The 14,025-nt window shown below is 41.1% G+C and overlaps 2 protein-coding genes across 2 annotated transcripts; both read left to right on the top strand.

Moving 5' to 3' along the window:
* Positions 1-1,969: 1,969 nt before the first annotated feature.
* Positions 1,970-3,200, top strand: LOC106583715 (protein-glutamine gamma-glutamyltransferase 2-like). The gene is made up of 4 exons (XM_045705317.1): positions 1,970-2,167; positions 2,434-2,569; positions 2,656-2,765; positions 2,944-3,200. The coding sequence occupies exons 1-4, from the start codon at positions 2,020-2,022 to the stop codon at positions 3,198-3,200; spliced, it is 651 nt and encodes a 216-aa protein (XP_045561273.1). The 5' UTR covers positions 1,970-2,019.
* A 284-nt stretch (positions 3,201-3,484) lies between these two features.
* On the top strand, positions 3,485-7,624 carry LOC123729718 (protein-glutamine gamma-glutamyltransferase E). Its single transcript, XM_045705806.1, has 4 exons — positions 3,485-3,758; positions 4,380-4,543; positions 5,530-5,663; positions 6,582-7,624. The coding sequence occupies exons 1-4, from the start codon at positions 3,569-3,571 to the stop codon at positions 6,760-6,762; spliced, it is 669 nt and encodes a 222-aa protein (XP_045561762.1). The 5' UTR covers positions 3,485-3,568; the 3' UTR covers positions 6,763-7,624.
* Positions 7,625-14,025: the final 6,401 nt, after the last annotated feature.

Genomic DNA, 14,025 nt, shown 5'->3' with positions numbered 1-14,025 from the left:
GCAAGGGTTGTGGGGTTCGATTACCGCGGGAGACTAATACGAACACTTATCCACTCAATACTGTAAGTCGCTCTGGATAAGAGCGTCTGTTAAATTACAAAATTGTAAGTTAGTATAGACAAGACATTTTAGAAATTGTTGCTAGCTAACCTGCCCAAATGTATTGTTTCTCCAGTTTGAAGACAATATAGTGGACATTTGACTAAAGCTGCTTGACGTGAATCCCAAGTGTCTGAGTGACCCCGAGATCTGACCCACACTAGTAACAGGGACAACATTATTGAACCCCACTAGTAACAGTGAACAGGTTTCCATCCAACCTTTTTATGCGAGTAAAGTACATGTCAGATAAAACATTTCATGACATTTCATGAAAGTGCTGATGGAAAATGTGGCAGTCAACTTTACAAATGTTGACAAAACAAAATGCACAAGACAAGGTGGGATGGTTTTGAGTCGGTAAAATTAATTATGAGAGAAATGTTGGTGGAAATGCTTTTATGCGCAAATATTGATTTAATAACCATCATATCGAAGTAAACTTGGAATCACGCAATGACATCTTGTGTGGTCGTCCCACTACAACTCATCGGGAAAGCATGCCGTTTATTAGGCTACAGATAAGTAAATTAATGATGAAGTTCACAGGGTGGTGAATGTGCAAGGTGATGAGCTTGATATTTCTTTCTATTAAATATTGAGGGCCTTATTCTGGTAACATGATCCTCGATGCTTGGCTGCCGTTTGACAAATAAAACATAATCTTATCATGTTGGCTATAGTGCATTCGGAAATTATTCAGACCTTTGACAATTTCTACATTTTGTTACGTTACAGCTTTATTCTCAAATGTGACCAACCGCCTCGATCTTATGTAGCAAAATGTGATTATTATTCTTTTTTTTTCATTGGATAAAGGTAGAGACTCGGAAGACAGAAAATGGTATATCATACACTGCAGTTGAGGAACAATGGGGAAATAATCTGCTTTGAAACCCCACTTTTGAGAAAATAGCCCTTGAATATTTTGGAACACCTACTGGAGAGCTCTTCTACATCCATTCAGCATCGGTCACATCCTCATAAGCCTTAGCCCCGTTCATCTCTTTAAGGATTCATATGTGACTTTTCCCGTGGCTAAACCAACTAGGCTCGTAATTTAACAATTGTATTCATGGGAAAATGCGCATATTGTTTTAATGCTTTTATGATTTTATAATATTCACATGAATATCTGTCGCCACTTGGATGGAAATCCTAGCTAGTGACAGCATTATTGGTTTAACATTGACAACATTATTGACCCCCACTAGTAACAGTGACAACATTATTAAACCCATCTAGTAACCGTGACAACATTATTGAACCCCACTAATAACAGTGACATTATTGAACCCATCTAGTAACAGTGACAACATTATTAAACCCATCTAGTAACCGTGACAACATTATTGAACCCCACAACTAACAGTGACATTATTGAACCCATCTAGTAACAGTGACAACATTATTAAACCCATCTAGTAACCGTGACAACATTATTGAACCCCACTAGTAACAGTGACATTATTGAACCCATCTAGTAACCGTGACAACATTATTGAACCCCACTAGTAACTGTGACAACATTATTAAACCCATCTAGTAACAGTAACATTCTTTAAATCATCATAAGCTCATAGTTCTGTATAAACAGCACAAGAAAATACATTGGTTCATTTCTGGAACATCATCTAGCCCTGTTCACTATAAATGGTTCCAGTGCCACTAATTAAGGTGTTGTTACACATATAGGACTGGTTTCCCGGACCCAGATTAAATCTAGTCCTGGACTAAAAATAACTTTCCACACTGAACATGCTTTTTAGTCCAAGGCTATGCTCAATCTAGATCCAGGAAAGCAACTACATTTTAGATAGTACAAAAACACATTCACTCAGCCAAATGACAGTTCTGAAATCTAATTTTAACATTATTGTCCTTGCCCAGATCAACGCTAACGATGACAGAGGTGTCCTGATGGGGCGGTGGGATGGTCGATACGATGGTGGCATGTCCCCCACTTACTGGAACGGTAGTGTGGAGGTACTAAGGAGGTGGCTCAAAAATGGCAGCAATCCAGTCAAGTATGGCCAGTGTTGGGTGTTCGCCGCTGTAATGTGCACAGGTAGGCTATCACTGTCCAATCTCTCTTCAATTATTATTTTAGTCAGTCAATCAATACAATGTAATTTAAATAGAACTACTATTGCATGCGCTCAGACCCAGGGCTGTGATTGGTTTTTGAGAGGGATGGCACGATTACCCACCACCTCTGATCAGAGGAGAGAGGCTGCGTGTCAATGCCTTGGATGTGCTTATTTTAGTTAACCAGTATTCTTTGAATGTGTTGTTTTAGTTAACCAGTATGCCTGAAATGTATTTCCTTGTCAGTACTGAGGTGTTTGGGAATCCCATGTCGAGTGGTTTCCAACTTTCAGTCAGCCCACGACACCGACAAAAACCTGACAATTGACGACTTCTTCTCCGACTATGGAGTCAGACCCAAACAGAGCCCCGACAGTGTATGGTAAGTGTAACATGAGGTCATTGTGGCTACAGTATGAAGAGTGATGCCAATAGCATGAAGTTTTGAAGACTGGTGTTTCTGCTCAGGAACTACCATGTGTGGGTGGAGGCCTGGATGAGACGGCCCGATCTCTCAGCAGGCTCCTTATACGATGGCTGGCAGGTTGTGGACCCCACCCCCCAGTTGAAAAGCAATGGTACGGTCCAACTTCCATCTCATCTCACACCATCTTACATAATAACACACTTCTGGAGGTTGTATGTACTGTATGTTGTGTTACTGTGCAGATGGTTCTGAGTTCGTGTCCTAGGTCTGGGAGACATGAATGGAAATCCCTGTTATACACTCATGTTGTTTTCTCTTCACCTCCCCAGATGTTTACTGCTGCGGCCCTGCTCCAGTCAAGGCAATACTGCAGGGTCACGTTGACCTCAAATACGATGTGCCCTTTGTCTTCGCCGAAGTCAACGCCGACCGTGTAACCTGGATGGTGTTCGCTGACGGCTCCAAGAAAAAGATCTCCACGGACAGTGTGTCCGTAGGCCAGAACATCAGCACCAAGGCAGTGGGCAGTGACAAGAGTGTGGACATCACGCCAACTATAAATATGCAGAGGGTTGGTATTGAATGAACCGAGAGTCTGACTATATCAAGGTTGAACTGTTATCAATTGATTTTGGAAATAATGCAACGTTACAAGGGTTATCCCTATCATAAGGGTATAAGCGTATTTTATATATTTGAGAACTCTGGTTGGTCTGGGAAATAGTTCTGTACTTTTTTAAGAGATGATTCAGAATGGTGCTGTGTCCACCTGTCACAATAATTCTCCCAGGTGAGTGAGAGCAACTGCTTGAGTCACCAGGTACTCATCCAAAATGTCACACATTTCAAACAGGCACAGAAAAGGAGAGAGCTGTGTACAATCTACCTGTGAAAAGAGTCAACATACCGGGAGAGAATTCAAACGGGACCCATGACGGCAAACCTGGCGTTTCAATGAAGATCGTGGAGCTGACCAAGCCGGTCAGCGGCAAAGACATCGACCTCAAGCTTATACTGAACAGCAACGACAGTGAAACTCGGACACTAGTGATCAATGTCAACGTTCAGGCCATGAGATACACCGGGATCCCATCCTCCCAGATACAGACCGAATTGAAAGAACTGAAACTCCTTCCCAACCAAGGTAGAGTGAAAATGTTCCAAACTCTTTCCGTGAGTAGGCCTACAAGGTTTAACTAACACAGTAGTACACACAGGGAGGCATTTACATCACAGAACAAAGGGAACTGAAACACTTAACAAAACCAAGAGCACATTGCAGCTATTCACCTTCATAATTCTTTGTCAACATCCTTGGTATGACGCACATATCAATCTCAATGATTGATTTTGACAAAAACGTGGTGTGTTTCAGGAGTGCATATAGTTAGAGTTTAACTGGTCAATTTAACAAAGCTGTAAATTCTCATGTATAGCTGCCATAGCGTTGTAGCAAATCGACTGACTCTAACTCTTATGGCTGTCAGGTTGCTAACGTTGCACTGAGGACACAACAGAATGTTAGGGTTGCTAATGTGGTACTGAGGACGGTACAGAATGTTAGGGTTGCTAACGTTGTACTGAGGACACAACAGAATGTTAGGGTTGCTAATGTGGTACTGAGGACGCTACAGAATGTTAGGGTTGCTAACGTTGTACTGAGGATGCTACAGAATGTTAGGGTTGCTAATGTTGTACTGAGGACACCACAGAATGTTAACATTTGTGATACCTTGACAATCAAATGCATTGTCTCTGTTGGCAGATCTGACTATACCCATCCACATCCCCTTCTCTGTGTACGGTGAGAAAATGCGGGAGAGCAACAGCATCAAGGTTTCGGCTGTGGTCACAGACAAGGACAAGAGTGAGGCAGTGTACATCACAGAGAAAGACCTTGTGCCAGAGAGCCCTTCGCTCACCATCAAAGTGAGTACTGCATATTCCCAACATTGTCATTTCGCAGTCTGTCAGATCCTTAACTTCTATGGGCTAGGTGGGACGTTAGCTTCCCACTCTATTCAACAGACAGTGGAATCGCGTCGCGCGAAATATAAATACCTCAAAAATGCAATCATTCTGATTTTCAAACATACGACTATTTTACACCATTTGATAAGACTCTCGTTAATCTAACCACATTGTCCGATTTCAAAAAGGCTTTACAGCGAAAGCAAAACATTAGATTATGTTAGGAGAGTACATAGACACAAATAACCACACAGCCATTTTTCAAGCAAGCATTTATGTCACAAAAACCCAAAACACAGCTAAATGCAGCACTAACCTTTGATGATCTTCATCAGATGACACTCCTAGGACATTATGTTATACAATACATGCATGTTTTGTTCAATCAAGTTCATATTTATATAAAAAAACAGCTTTTTACATTGGAGTGATATGTTCAGAAATTGTATTCCCACCGAAAACATCCGGTGAATTTACTAAATTACTCTTGATAAACGATGACAAAATACATAACAATTATTTTAAGAATTATAGATACAGAACTCCTTTATGCAATCGCTATGTCAGATTTTAAAATACTGCCCCCTAGCCCAGACAGGTTAAGCCACTCCAATCACCTACTTAGAACAGCTCAACTTTCTCTGAGTGACATTCATTGGGGGTCTTTACATACTCTTGTGTTACCATTTTAATTTATAGGTGGCAAACACACTAGTAGCGAGAATAGCAATTTGCAAGGACAATAACGGTTGGCCTGTGAATAAACGTGTTGTGAAGATGAAAATCTAAAGTGTTAGACTGTCATCTGAACAGTTGATCTATTAAATACAACGTTAATATCAGTAACAGCCATTAAACTGGAGATGGGGTTTATTCAGTGTGACAGTTCCAATATAATATACTATTTAGCAAATGCTTTTCTTCGAATGTGTGCTCTCTTTTAGGCCATTGGATCTGAATTGCAGTATAGTGAAATGACGGCAGAGGTTGTGTTTGAGAACCCTCTATCCGAAGGTCTGAGAAACTGCTTCATAACAGTGACCGGCAGTGGCTTGCTGACTGAAACAATGGAAGCCAGGTAGGTCTTTGTGACATTTCTCTGATGTCTTTACAAGCAAGGTTTCAGTTTGTCATAAAACCTGAATCCATCCCACTGTGCAAAAACCGGTTGAATCAACATTGTTTCCATGTAATTTCAACCAAAAAAATCAGTGTGATGATGTTGAATCAACATGGAAAACTGATTGGATGTGCAAGAAGTAAACTTTTAACCTTTTTTGTTGAGTTCTAATTCACATTAGGTGATAACTCAACCAAAGGTAAATCAGAACTAGATGTTGAACTGACGTCTGTGCCCAGTGAAATGTGTCCAAATTTGAATCCTGGATGTGGACCCAGTTTTTGCCAAGTGGGATGGATTCAGGTTTTATGACAAACCGAAACTTTGCTCGTCAAGTTGACAATTTAGCTCTTAATCTCAGAAACCCAGACCTAAAATCTCAGGAAATTGTGTAAAATGCTTGATTAGGTTCTGGTGGGAAATGTTTGACAGAAGATATTAATGAGACTAGAGAAGTCACAAGCCCCCTAAACAGAAAGTCTCAGCCAAGCCCCCCTTCTGAAAACGTTCAGCTTGAAATCATTGTCTGAAATCATTGCTTGAAATCCCCGCCCACACTTTCAGCACCACCTCCACCCAATCCTGATATGTCCAGATATCTGGTGAGGAAACCAAAGCACCAGAACTACGGTTCCTTGTTAGTTGTGGCATCACAGTCTTTTGACAGATGATTCAATGTAATTTATGTTACGTAGTCTGTCCACAAGAGATTATTTAGCTCTTGACTAAACTAGAAAGTACATGCATTCATGGGCTGTTCATGTGGTTAAAGCTTAGAGTTTTTCCATCTGAAATATTTTACACTACCTTGTGTGTTGAAGTTTAGAGATCTAAAGCTGCCTTGAGGTATAATGTTTTTCACATGTGTCTCCTCAGAATGCCTTTGCTAAAACAAGGGCAACGACTACGTGTGACGATGCCCTTTACACCATACAGACCCGGTCCTAAGAAGCTAGTGGCCGGCTTCAACTGTGATCAATTCAGGGACATTAAGGCAAGCTGCAATGTGTACATCAAACCCGTCACCGGTGTTGTCCCCCCACTGCGTAGATACTAAAGCCCTCGTGAGAATAACTCTAATAACTCAGATAAGTTCTGCAATTTATACCTTATTTTCCTGTTAAGTCAAATTAGGATATAACGTTAGGCCACCGAGACAGTGTCCAAGTTCTATAATTCTCTGGTAGAATGTCCTGCTTCTATTTCATCACACACAACCGTTAGCTATTTTCTAGTTGTGCTATTTTTGACCCCCAGGCTGTTGATGTCATGCAACCTGTAGTTTTTATGTTTATAGTTTTTCATAAAGCCAATAACAAATTTGATATCGGACGACAATTGAATGTTCATGATGTCACCGCAACAACTGTCGAAACACGTAGTATAAACCAGCCTTTAGTCTTGATGATAGTTTAGTACTTTGCTTGTTTAGTACATAGCCTCACATGTGAATCCTTAAAGAGATAGGTGGGGCTAAGGCTTAAGAGGGTGTGAACAATGCTGAATGGGTGCAGACAAAGAAGAGCTCCTCAGTAGTAGTAATAAAACATTCAAGGGTCATTTTCTCAAAAGTGAGATTACAAGTTTTTCAACTTTCAAAGCAGAATTACTTTCCCATTGTTCTTCAACTGTAGTGTATGATATACCATTTTCTAATTCTGAGTCTCTAGTTTTATCTAATGTAAAAAAAACTATTTCAAATTTTGCTACAGAAGACTAAATCGAGCTGGTCGGTCACACATGAAGATTAAACATTTTCAGGCCTACTGTACATCTTACTGTATAAATTAATGTTGAAAACAAGTGTAACATGGCTTGACTTTGTCTATGTAATTCTCTGTAATTGTGGTGCATGTATTGTTGACTGGTGTGGCTTCTTAATGCATTTTAAATTGTCAAATAAAATAAAATAAAATGCAGAAATATCCTGATTAACTTATTGTTCTTTCAGATTTCAAGTCTGTCACTCTAAGAAAGATTTTCAAACAGGTTTATGCCACTGTTAGCATCTGGCTGTATGTCCCACTAAAATACAAAGCTTCTGGCTGTATGTCGTCTGAGATTCCTAAAGATTGGAAAGCTGCCACGGTCACCCCGCTCTTCAAAGGGGGAGACACTCTGACCCAAACTGTTACAGACCTAAATCCATCCTGCCCTGCCTTTCTAAAGTCTTCGAAAGCCAAGTGAACAAACAGATCACCAACCATTTTGAATCCCACCGTACCTTCTCCGCTATGCAATCTGGTTTCCGAGCTGGTCACGGGTGCACCTCAGCCATGCTCAAGGTCCTAAACGATATCATGAAAGACAGTACTATGCAGCCGTCTTCATCGACCTGGCCAAGGCTTTCGACTCTGTCAATCACCGTATTCTTCGGCAGACTCAACCTTGGTTTCTCTAATGACTGCCTCGCCTGGTTCACCAACTACTTCTCAGATAGAGTTCAGTGTGTCAAATCGGAGGGCCTGTTGTCCGGACCTCTGGCAGTCTCTACGGGGGTGCCACAGGGTTAAATTCTCGGGCCGACTCTTTTCTCTGTATATAACAATGATGTCGCTCTTGCTGTGGGTGATTCTTTGATCCACCTCTACGCAGATGACACCATTCTGTATACATCTGGCCCTTCTTTGGACACTGTGATAAACCTCAAAACGAGCTTCAACGCCATACAACACTCCTTCCGTGGCCTCCAATTGCTCTTAAATGCTAGTAAAACAAAATGCATGCTCTTCAACCGATCGCTGCCCGCACCCGCCTGCCGACTAGCATCACTACTCTGGATGGTTCTGACTTAGAATATGTGGACAACTATCTTTGACTTCGGATATTTCATTTACAAAATAGCCTCCAACACTCTACTCAGCAAACTGGATGCAGTCTATCACACTGCTATCTGTTTTGTAACCCTGTACCTCAGTTGGTAGAGCATGGTGTTTGCAATGCCAGGGTTGTGGGTTCAATTCCCACAGGGGGCCAGCACGGGAAAATCTTTTATGAAATGTATGAAATGTATGCATTCACTACAGTAAGTCGCTCTGGATAAGAGCGTCTGCTAAATGACTAAAATGTAAATGTATATACTTCCCACCACTGTGACCTGTATGCTCTTAATGGCTGGTCCTCGCTACATATTCAATGCCAAACCCACTGGCTCCAGGTCATCTGGTCATCTAATTCGATGCTAGGTAAAGCTCCGCCTTATCTCAGATTACTGGTCACCATAGCAACACCCACCCATAGCACACGCTCCAGCAGGTATATTTCACTGGTCATACCCAAAGCCATCACCTCCTGTGGCCGCCTTTCCTTCCAGTTCTCTGCTGCCAATGACTGGAACGAATTGCGAAAGTTGGAGACTTATATCTCCCTCACTAACTTTAAGCGTCAGCTGTCAGGGCAGCTTACCGATCGCTGCAGCTGTACACAGCCCATCTGTAAATAGCCCATCCAACCAACTACCTACCTCATCCCATATTTGTTTTTCTGCTCTTTTGAATACCAGTATTTCTACTTGCACATCCTAATCTGCACATATATCACTCCAGTGTAAATTGCGAAATTGTAATTACTTCACCACTATAGGCCTATTTATTGCCTTACCTCCTTACTTAATTTGCAAACACTGTATACAGATTATTCTATTGTGTTATTGACTGTACGTTTGTTTATCCCATGTGTAACTCTGTGTTGTTTTTGTCGCACTGCTTTGCTTATCTTGGACAGGTTGCAGTTTTACCTGGTTAAATAAAGGTGAAATAAATCAAATTAAATTAAAATCATATAAAAATGTTCCATTGAATTACGAAGCGTCTGGCTGTGTGATGTCCCACTAAAATACGAAGCATCTGGCTGTATGATGCCCCACTAAAATACAAAATAAAAGTGGTAAAGCCTAAATGAATCTGTAAATATTCATACACTCATGAAGCAAAATGTATGTTTGTCAAATATTTGTCTTGCTGTAATGTAATATATCTTCTGTTAAAATGATGTAGAGCATTGTGTACATGAGGGAAGTACACACACTTCAGTAGCATTCAACAAAGTCCCAGTCTATTGAGCTCAAGGTCAGAGAAAAGACCCCCAGTCCTCTTCACACACCTCTTTGTTTTCATTCAACTCATACACACGTACCCACAGTGCCACTCATCGTCTAGCTGGGCCCTTGAATCAGAGCTTTGATCTTCTGTAGGTTGTGATCCACAGCAACGTCCAAAAACTGCACCCAGTTCAGGTCTGCTTCAAAACACACGTGACTGGCCCTGAGGAGGAAGGAGGAGGAGAAGAGATAGGGAGAGGGCTGTGTACTAGTAGAGGAAGGCAAACCTGCCAAGAGAGGGCATTAATCAGAGAGGCAACAAAGAGACCAAAGATAACCCTGAAGGAACTGCAAAGCTCCACAGCGGAGATTGGATTATCTGTCCATAGGACCACTTTAAGCTGTACACACGACAGAGCTAGGCTTTACGGAAGAGTAGCCATAAAAAAGCTATTGCTTTAAGAATAAAATAAGCAAACACGTTTGGTGTTCACCAAAAGGAATGTGGAAGACTCCCCAAACATATGGAAGAAGGTACTCTGGTCAGATGAGACTAAAATTGAGCTTTTTAGCCATCAAGGAAAACGCTATGTCTGGCGCAAACCCAACATCTCTCATCACCCCGAGAACACCATCCTCACAGTGAAGCATGGTGGTGGCAGCATCATGCTGTGGGGATGGGGGTTCACCTTCTAGCAGGACAATGACCCTATGTACACTGCTAAAGCAACACTCAAGTGGTCTAAAGGGAAACATTTAAATGTCTTGGAATGGCGTAGTCAAAGCCCAGACCTCAATCCAATTGAACATCTGTGGTATGACTTAGCCTCTCTAGGGGAGGTGGGATGAAATCGTCTCACACTATTCAACAGCCAGTGACAAATCAGAGCGCCAAATATAAAACCACAAAATGTCATAATTCAAAGTTCTCAAACATAGGACTATTTTACACCATTTTATAGATACACTCCTCCTGAATCAAACCATGTTGTCCGATTTCCAAAAGGCTTTACAGCGAAAGCAAAACATTAGATTATGTTAGGAGAGTACATAGACACAAAAAAAACACACAGCCATTTCCAAGCATCTAGCATGCATCACAAATACCCAAAACACAGCTAAATGCAGCACTAACCTTTGATGATCTTCATCAGATGACACTCCTAGGACATTATGTTATACAATACATGCATGTTTTGTTCAGTCAAGTTCATATTTATATCAAAAACCAGCTTTTTACATTAGCATGTGATGTTCAGAACTAGCATACCCACCGAAAACGTTGACAAAATACATAACAATTATTTTAAGAATTATAGATACAGAACTCCTTTATGCAATCGCTATGTCCGATTTTAAAATAGCTTTTCGGCGAAAGCACATTTTGCAATATTTTGAGTACATAGCTAGGCCATCACGGCTAGCTAATTTGACACCCACCAAGTTTGGGACAACCTAAACTCAGAATTACTATTAGAAAAATTGGATTACCTTTGCTGTTCTTCATCAGAATGCACTCCCAGGACTTCTACTTCAACAACAAATGTTGTTTTGGTTCCAAATAATCCATAGTTATATGCAAATACCGCCGTTTTGTTCGTGCGTTCAGGTCACTATCCGAAGGGTAATGCGCGAGCGCATTTCGTGACAATTTTTTTTAAAATATTCCATTACCGTACTTTGAAGCATGTCAAACGCTGTTTAAAATCAATTTTTATGCGATTTTTCTCGTAAAATAGCGATAATATTCCAACCGGGAGATGTTGTATCCGTTCAAACACTGAAAGAAAAACATGGAGTCGTCACATGCACGCGCGCACCAGTGCCATTGTCCTCAGAAGGACCACTCACCAAAACCCCTGCTATTTTTCGCCCAGAGACTGCAGAGCTATCATTCCACATTCTGGCGCCTTCCTAGAGCCAATGAAAGCCTTAGAAAATGTCACGTTACAGCAGAGATCCTGTATTTTCGATAAAGAGACTATAGAAGGACAAGAAATGGTCAGACAGGGCACTTCCCATATAGAATCTTCTCAGGTTTTGGCCTGCCATATGAGTTCTGTTATACTTACAGACACCATTCAAACAGTTTTAGAAACCTTAGGGTGTTTTCTATCCGAATATACTAATTATATGCATATTCTAGTTTCTGGGCAGGAGTAATAACCAGATTAAATCGGGTACGTTTTTTATCCGGCTGTGAAAATACTGCCCCCTATCCCAAACAGGTTAAGAACTGACTTATTTACAGAGGGTTGAATGATTGAGTGTTATTTCAGAAAATAACAGAAATCACGTAGAGTTCCGAGACCCACCTTAACCTCTTACATCTAGACGTTCCGCTTGCGGAACACCTGCTCCAACATCCAATGATGGGCGTGGCGCGAAATACAAACTCCTCAAAAATACAAAAACTTCAATTTTTCAAACATATGACTATTTCACAGCATTTTAAAGATAAGACTCTCCTTTATCTAACCACACTGTCCGATTTCAAAAAGGCTTTACAACGAAAGCAAAACATTAGATTATGTCAGCAGAGTACCAAGCCAGAAATAATCAGACACCCATTTTTCAAGCTAGCATATAATGTCACAAAAACCCAGAAGACAGCTAAATGCAGCACAAACCTTTTATGATCTTCATCAGATGACAACCCTAGGACATTATGTTATACAATACATGCATGTTTTGTTCAATCAAGTTCATATTTATATAAAAAAACAGCTTTTTACATTAGCATGTGACGTTCAGAACTAGCATACCCCCCGCAAACTTCCGGCGAATTCACTAAGAATTTACTAAATTACTCACGATAAACGTTCACAAAAAGCATAACAATTATTTTAAGAATTATAGATACAGAACTCCTCTATGCACTCGATATGTCCGATTTTAAAATAGCTTTTTGGTGAAAGCACATTTTGCAATATTCTAAGTACATAGCCCAGCCATCACGGGCTAGCTATTTAGACACCCGGCAAGTTTAGCCTTCACCAAAATCAGATTTACTATTATAAAAGTTTGATTACCTTTTGTTGTCTTCGTCAGAATGCACTCCCAGAACTGCTACTTCAATAACAAATGTTGGTTTGGTCCAAAATAATCCACCGTTATATCCGAATAGCGGCGTTTTGTTCGTGCGTCCCAGACACTATCCGAAATGGTAAATCAGGGTCGTGCGCATGGCGCAATTCGTGACAAAAAAATTCTAAATATTCCATTACCGTACTTCGAAGCATGTCAACCGCTGTTTAAAATCAATTTTTATGCAATTTATCTCGTAAAAAAGTGATAATATTCCGACCGGGAATCTCCTTTTCGGCAAACAGAGGAAAAATCACAAAGACGGGGGCGGCCAGGGCACGCGCCTAAGCCCACAGTCCCTTGATCGGCCACTTGAGAAAGATGATAATGTGTTTCAGCCTGGGGCTGGGATGACGACATTCAGGTTTTTCCCGGGCTCTGAGCGCCCATGGACGACGTAGGAAGTGTCACGTTAGAGCAGAGATCCTTTGTAAAAGATAGAGATGGCAAAGAAGTTCAAGAAATGGTCAGACAGGCCACTTCCTGTAAAGGAATCTCTCAGGTTTTGACCTGCCATTTGAGTTCTGTTATACTCACAGACACCATTCAAACAGTTTTAGAAACTTTGAAGTGTTTTCTATCCAAAGCCAATAATTATATGCATATTGTAGTTACTGGGCAGGAGTAGTAACCAGATTAAATCGGGTATGTTTTTTATCCAGCCATGAAAATACTGCCCCCTAGCCATAACAGGTTAATCCCAGAAAAATGGCCTTAACTCAAAAAGCGTTGAGGCCTCGACGCCATCTTGTTCAGGGCTAACTGGCCATTATGCAAACCTATGCTCACCAAGTTTCGTCTTCTAAGCCTTTTCCGTTTAGGAGACATAGCCATGTCGTGATTGGTGATGTTTTGTACATTTGCAATAAGATTCCATTCGCCATCTGCTGGAATTTACCGGGACAGCGGAAAAATGACCAAAATTTGAGTATTTTATAAAACGGAAAACGGATGTCCGAGAGACTTCGTTCGATGACGTCCCGGAAGATCTGGCCCCGGTGTACGGCCCGCCGCCGTCCGCAAATTTTACAAACATTCGCGGACATCTAGTAAGTACATTTGCCATAGGGAGTTTCTCATCAATCATACAGCAAATGCTGAAGTGCCCTTCATGTATGAGAAGGAACGTAACAGGCCCTACTTTTGAGGGAAGGAGCGGAGCAGGCCCTTCTGTTGTGAGAAGGAGCGGAGCAG

The sequence above is a fragment of the Salmo salar genome, chromosome ssa22 (assembly GCF_905237065.1).
Source record: "Salmo salar chromosome ssa22, Ssal_v3.1, whole genome shotgun sequence".
Taxonomy (NCBI): domain Eukaryota; kingdom Metazoa; phylum Chordata; class Actinopteri; order Salmoniformes; family Salmonidae; genus Salmo; species Salmo salar.
Note: the sequence above shows the minus strand (reverse complement) of the source record. Positions and strands in the feature narration are given on the sequence as shown.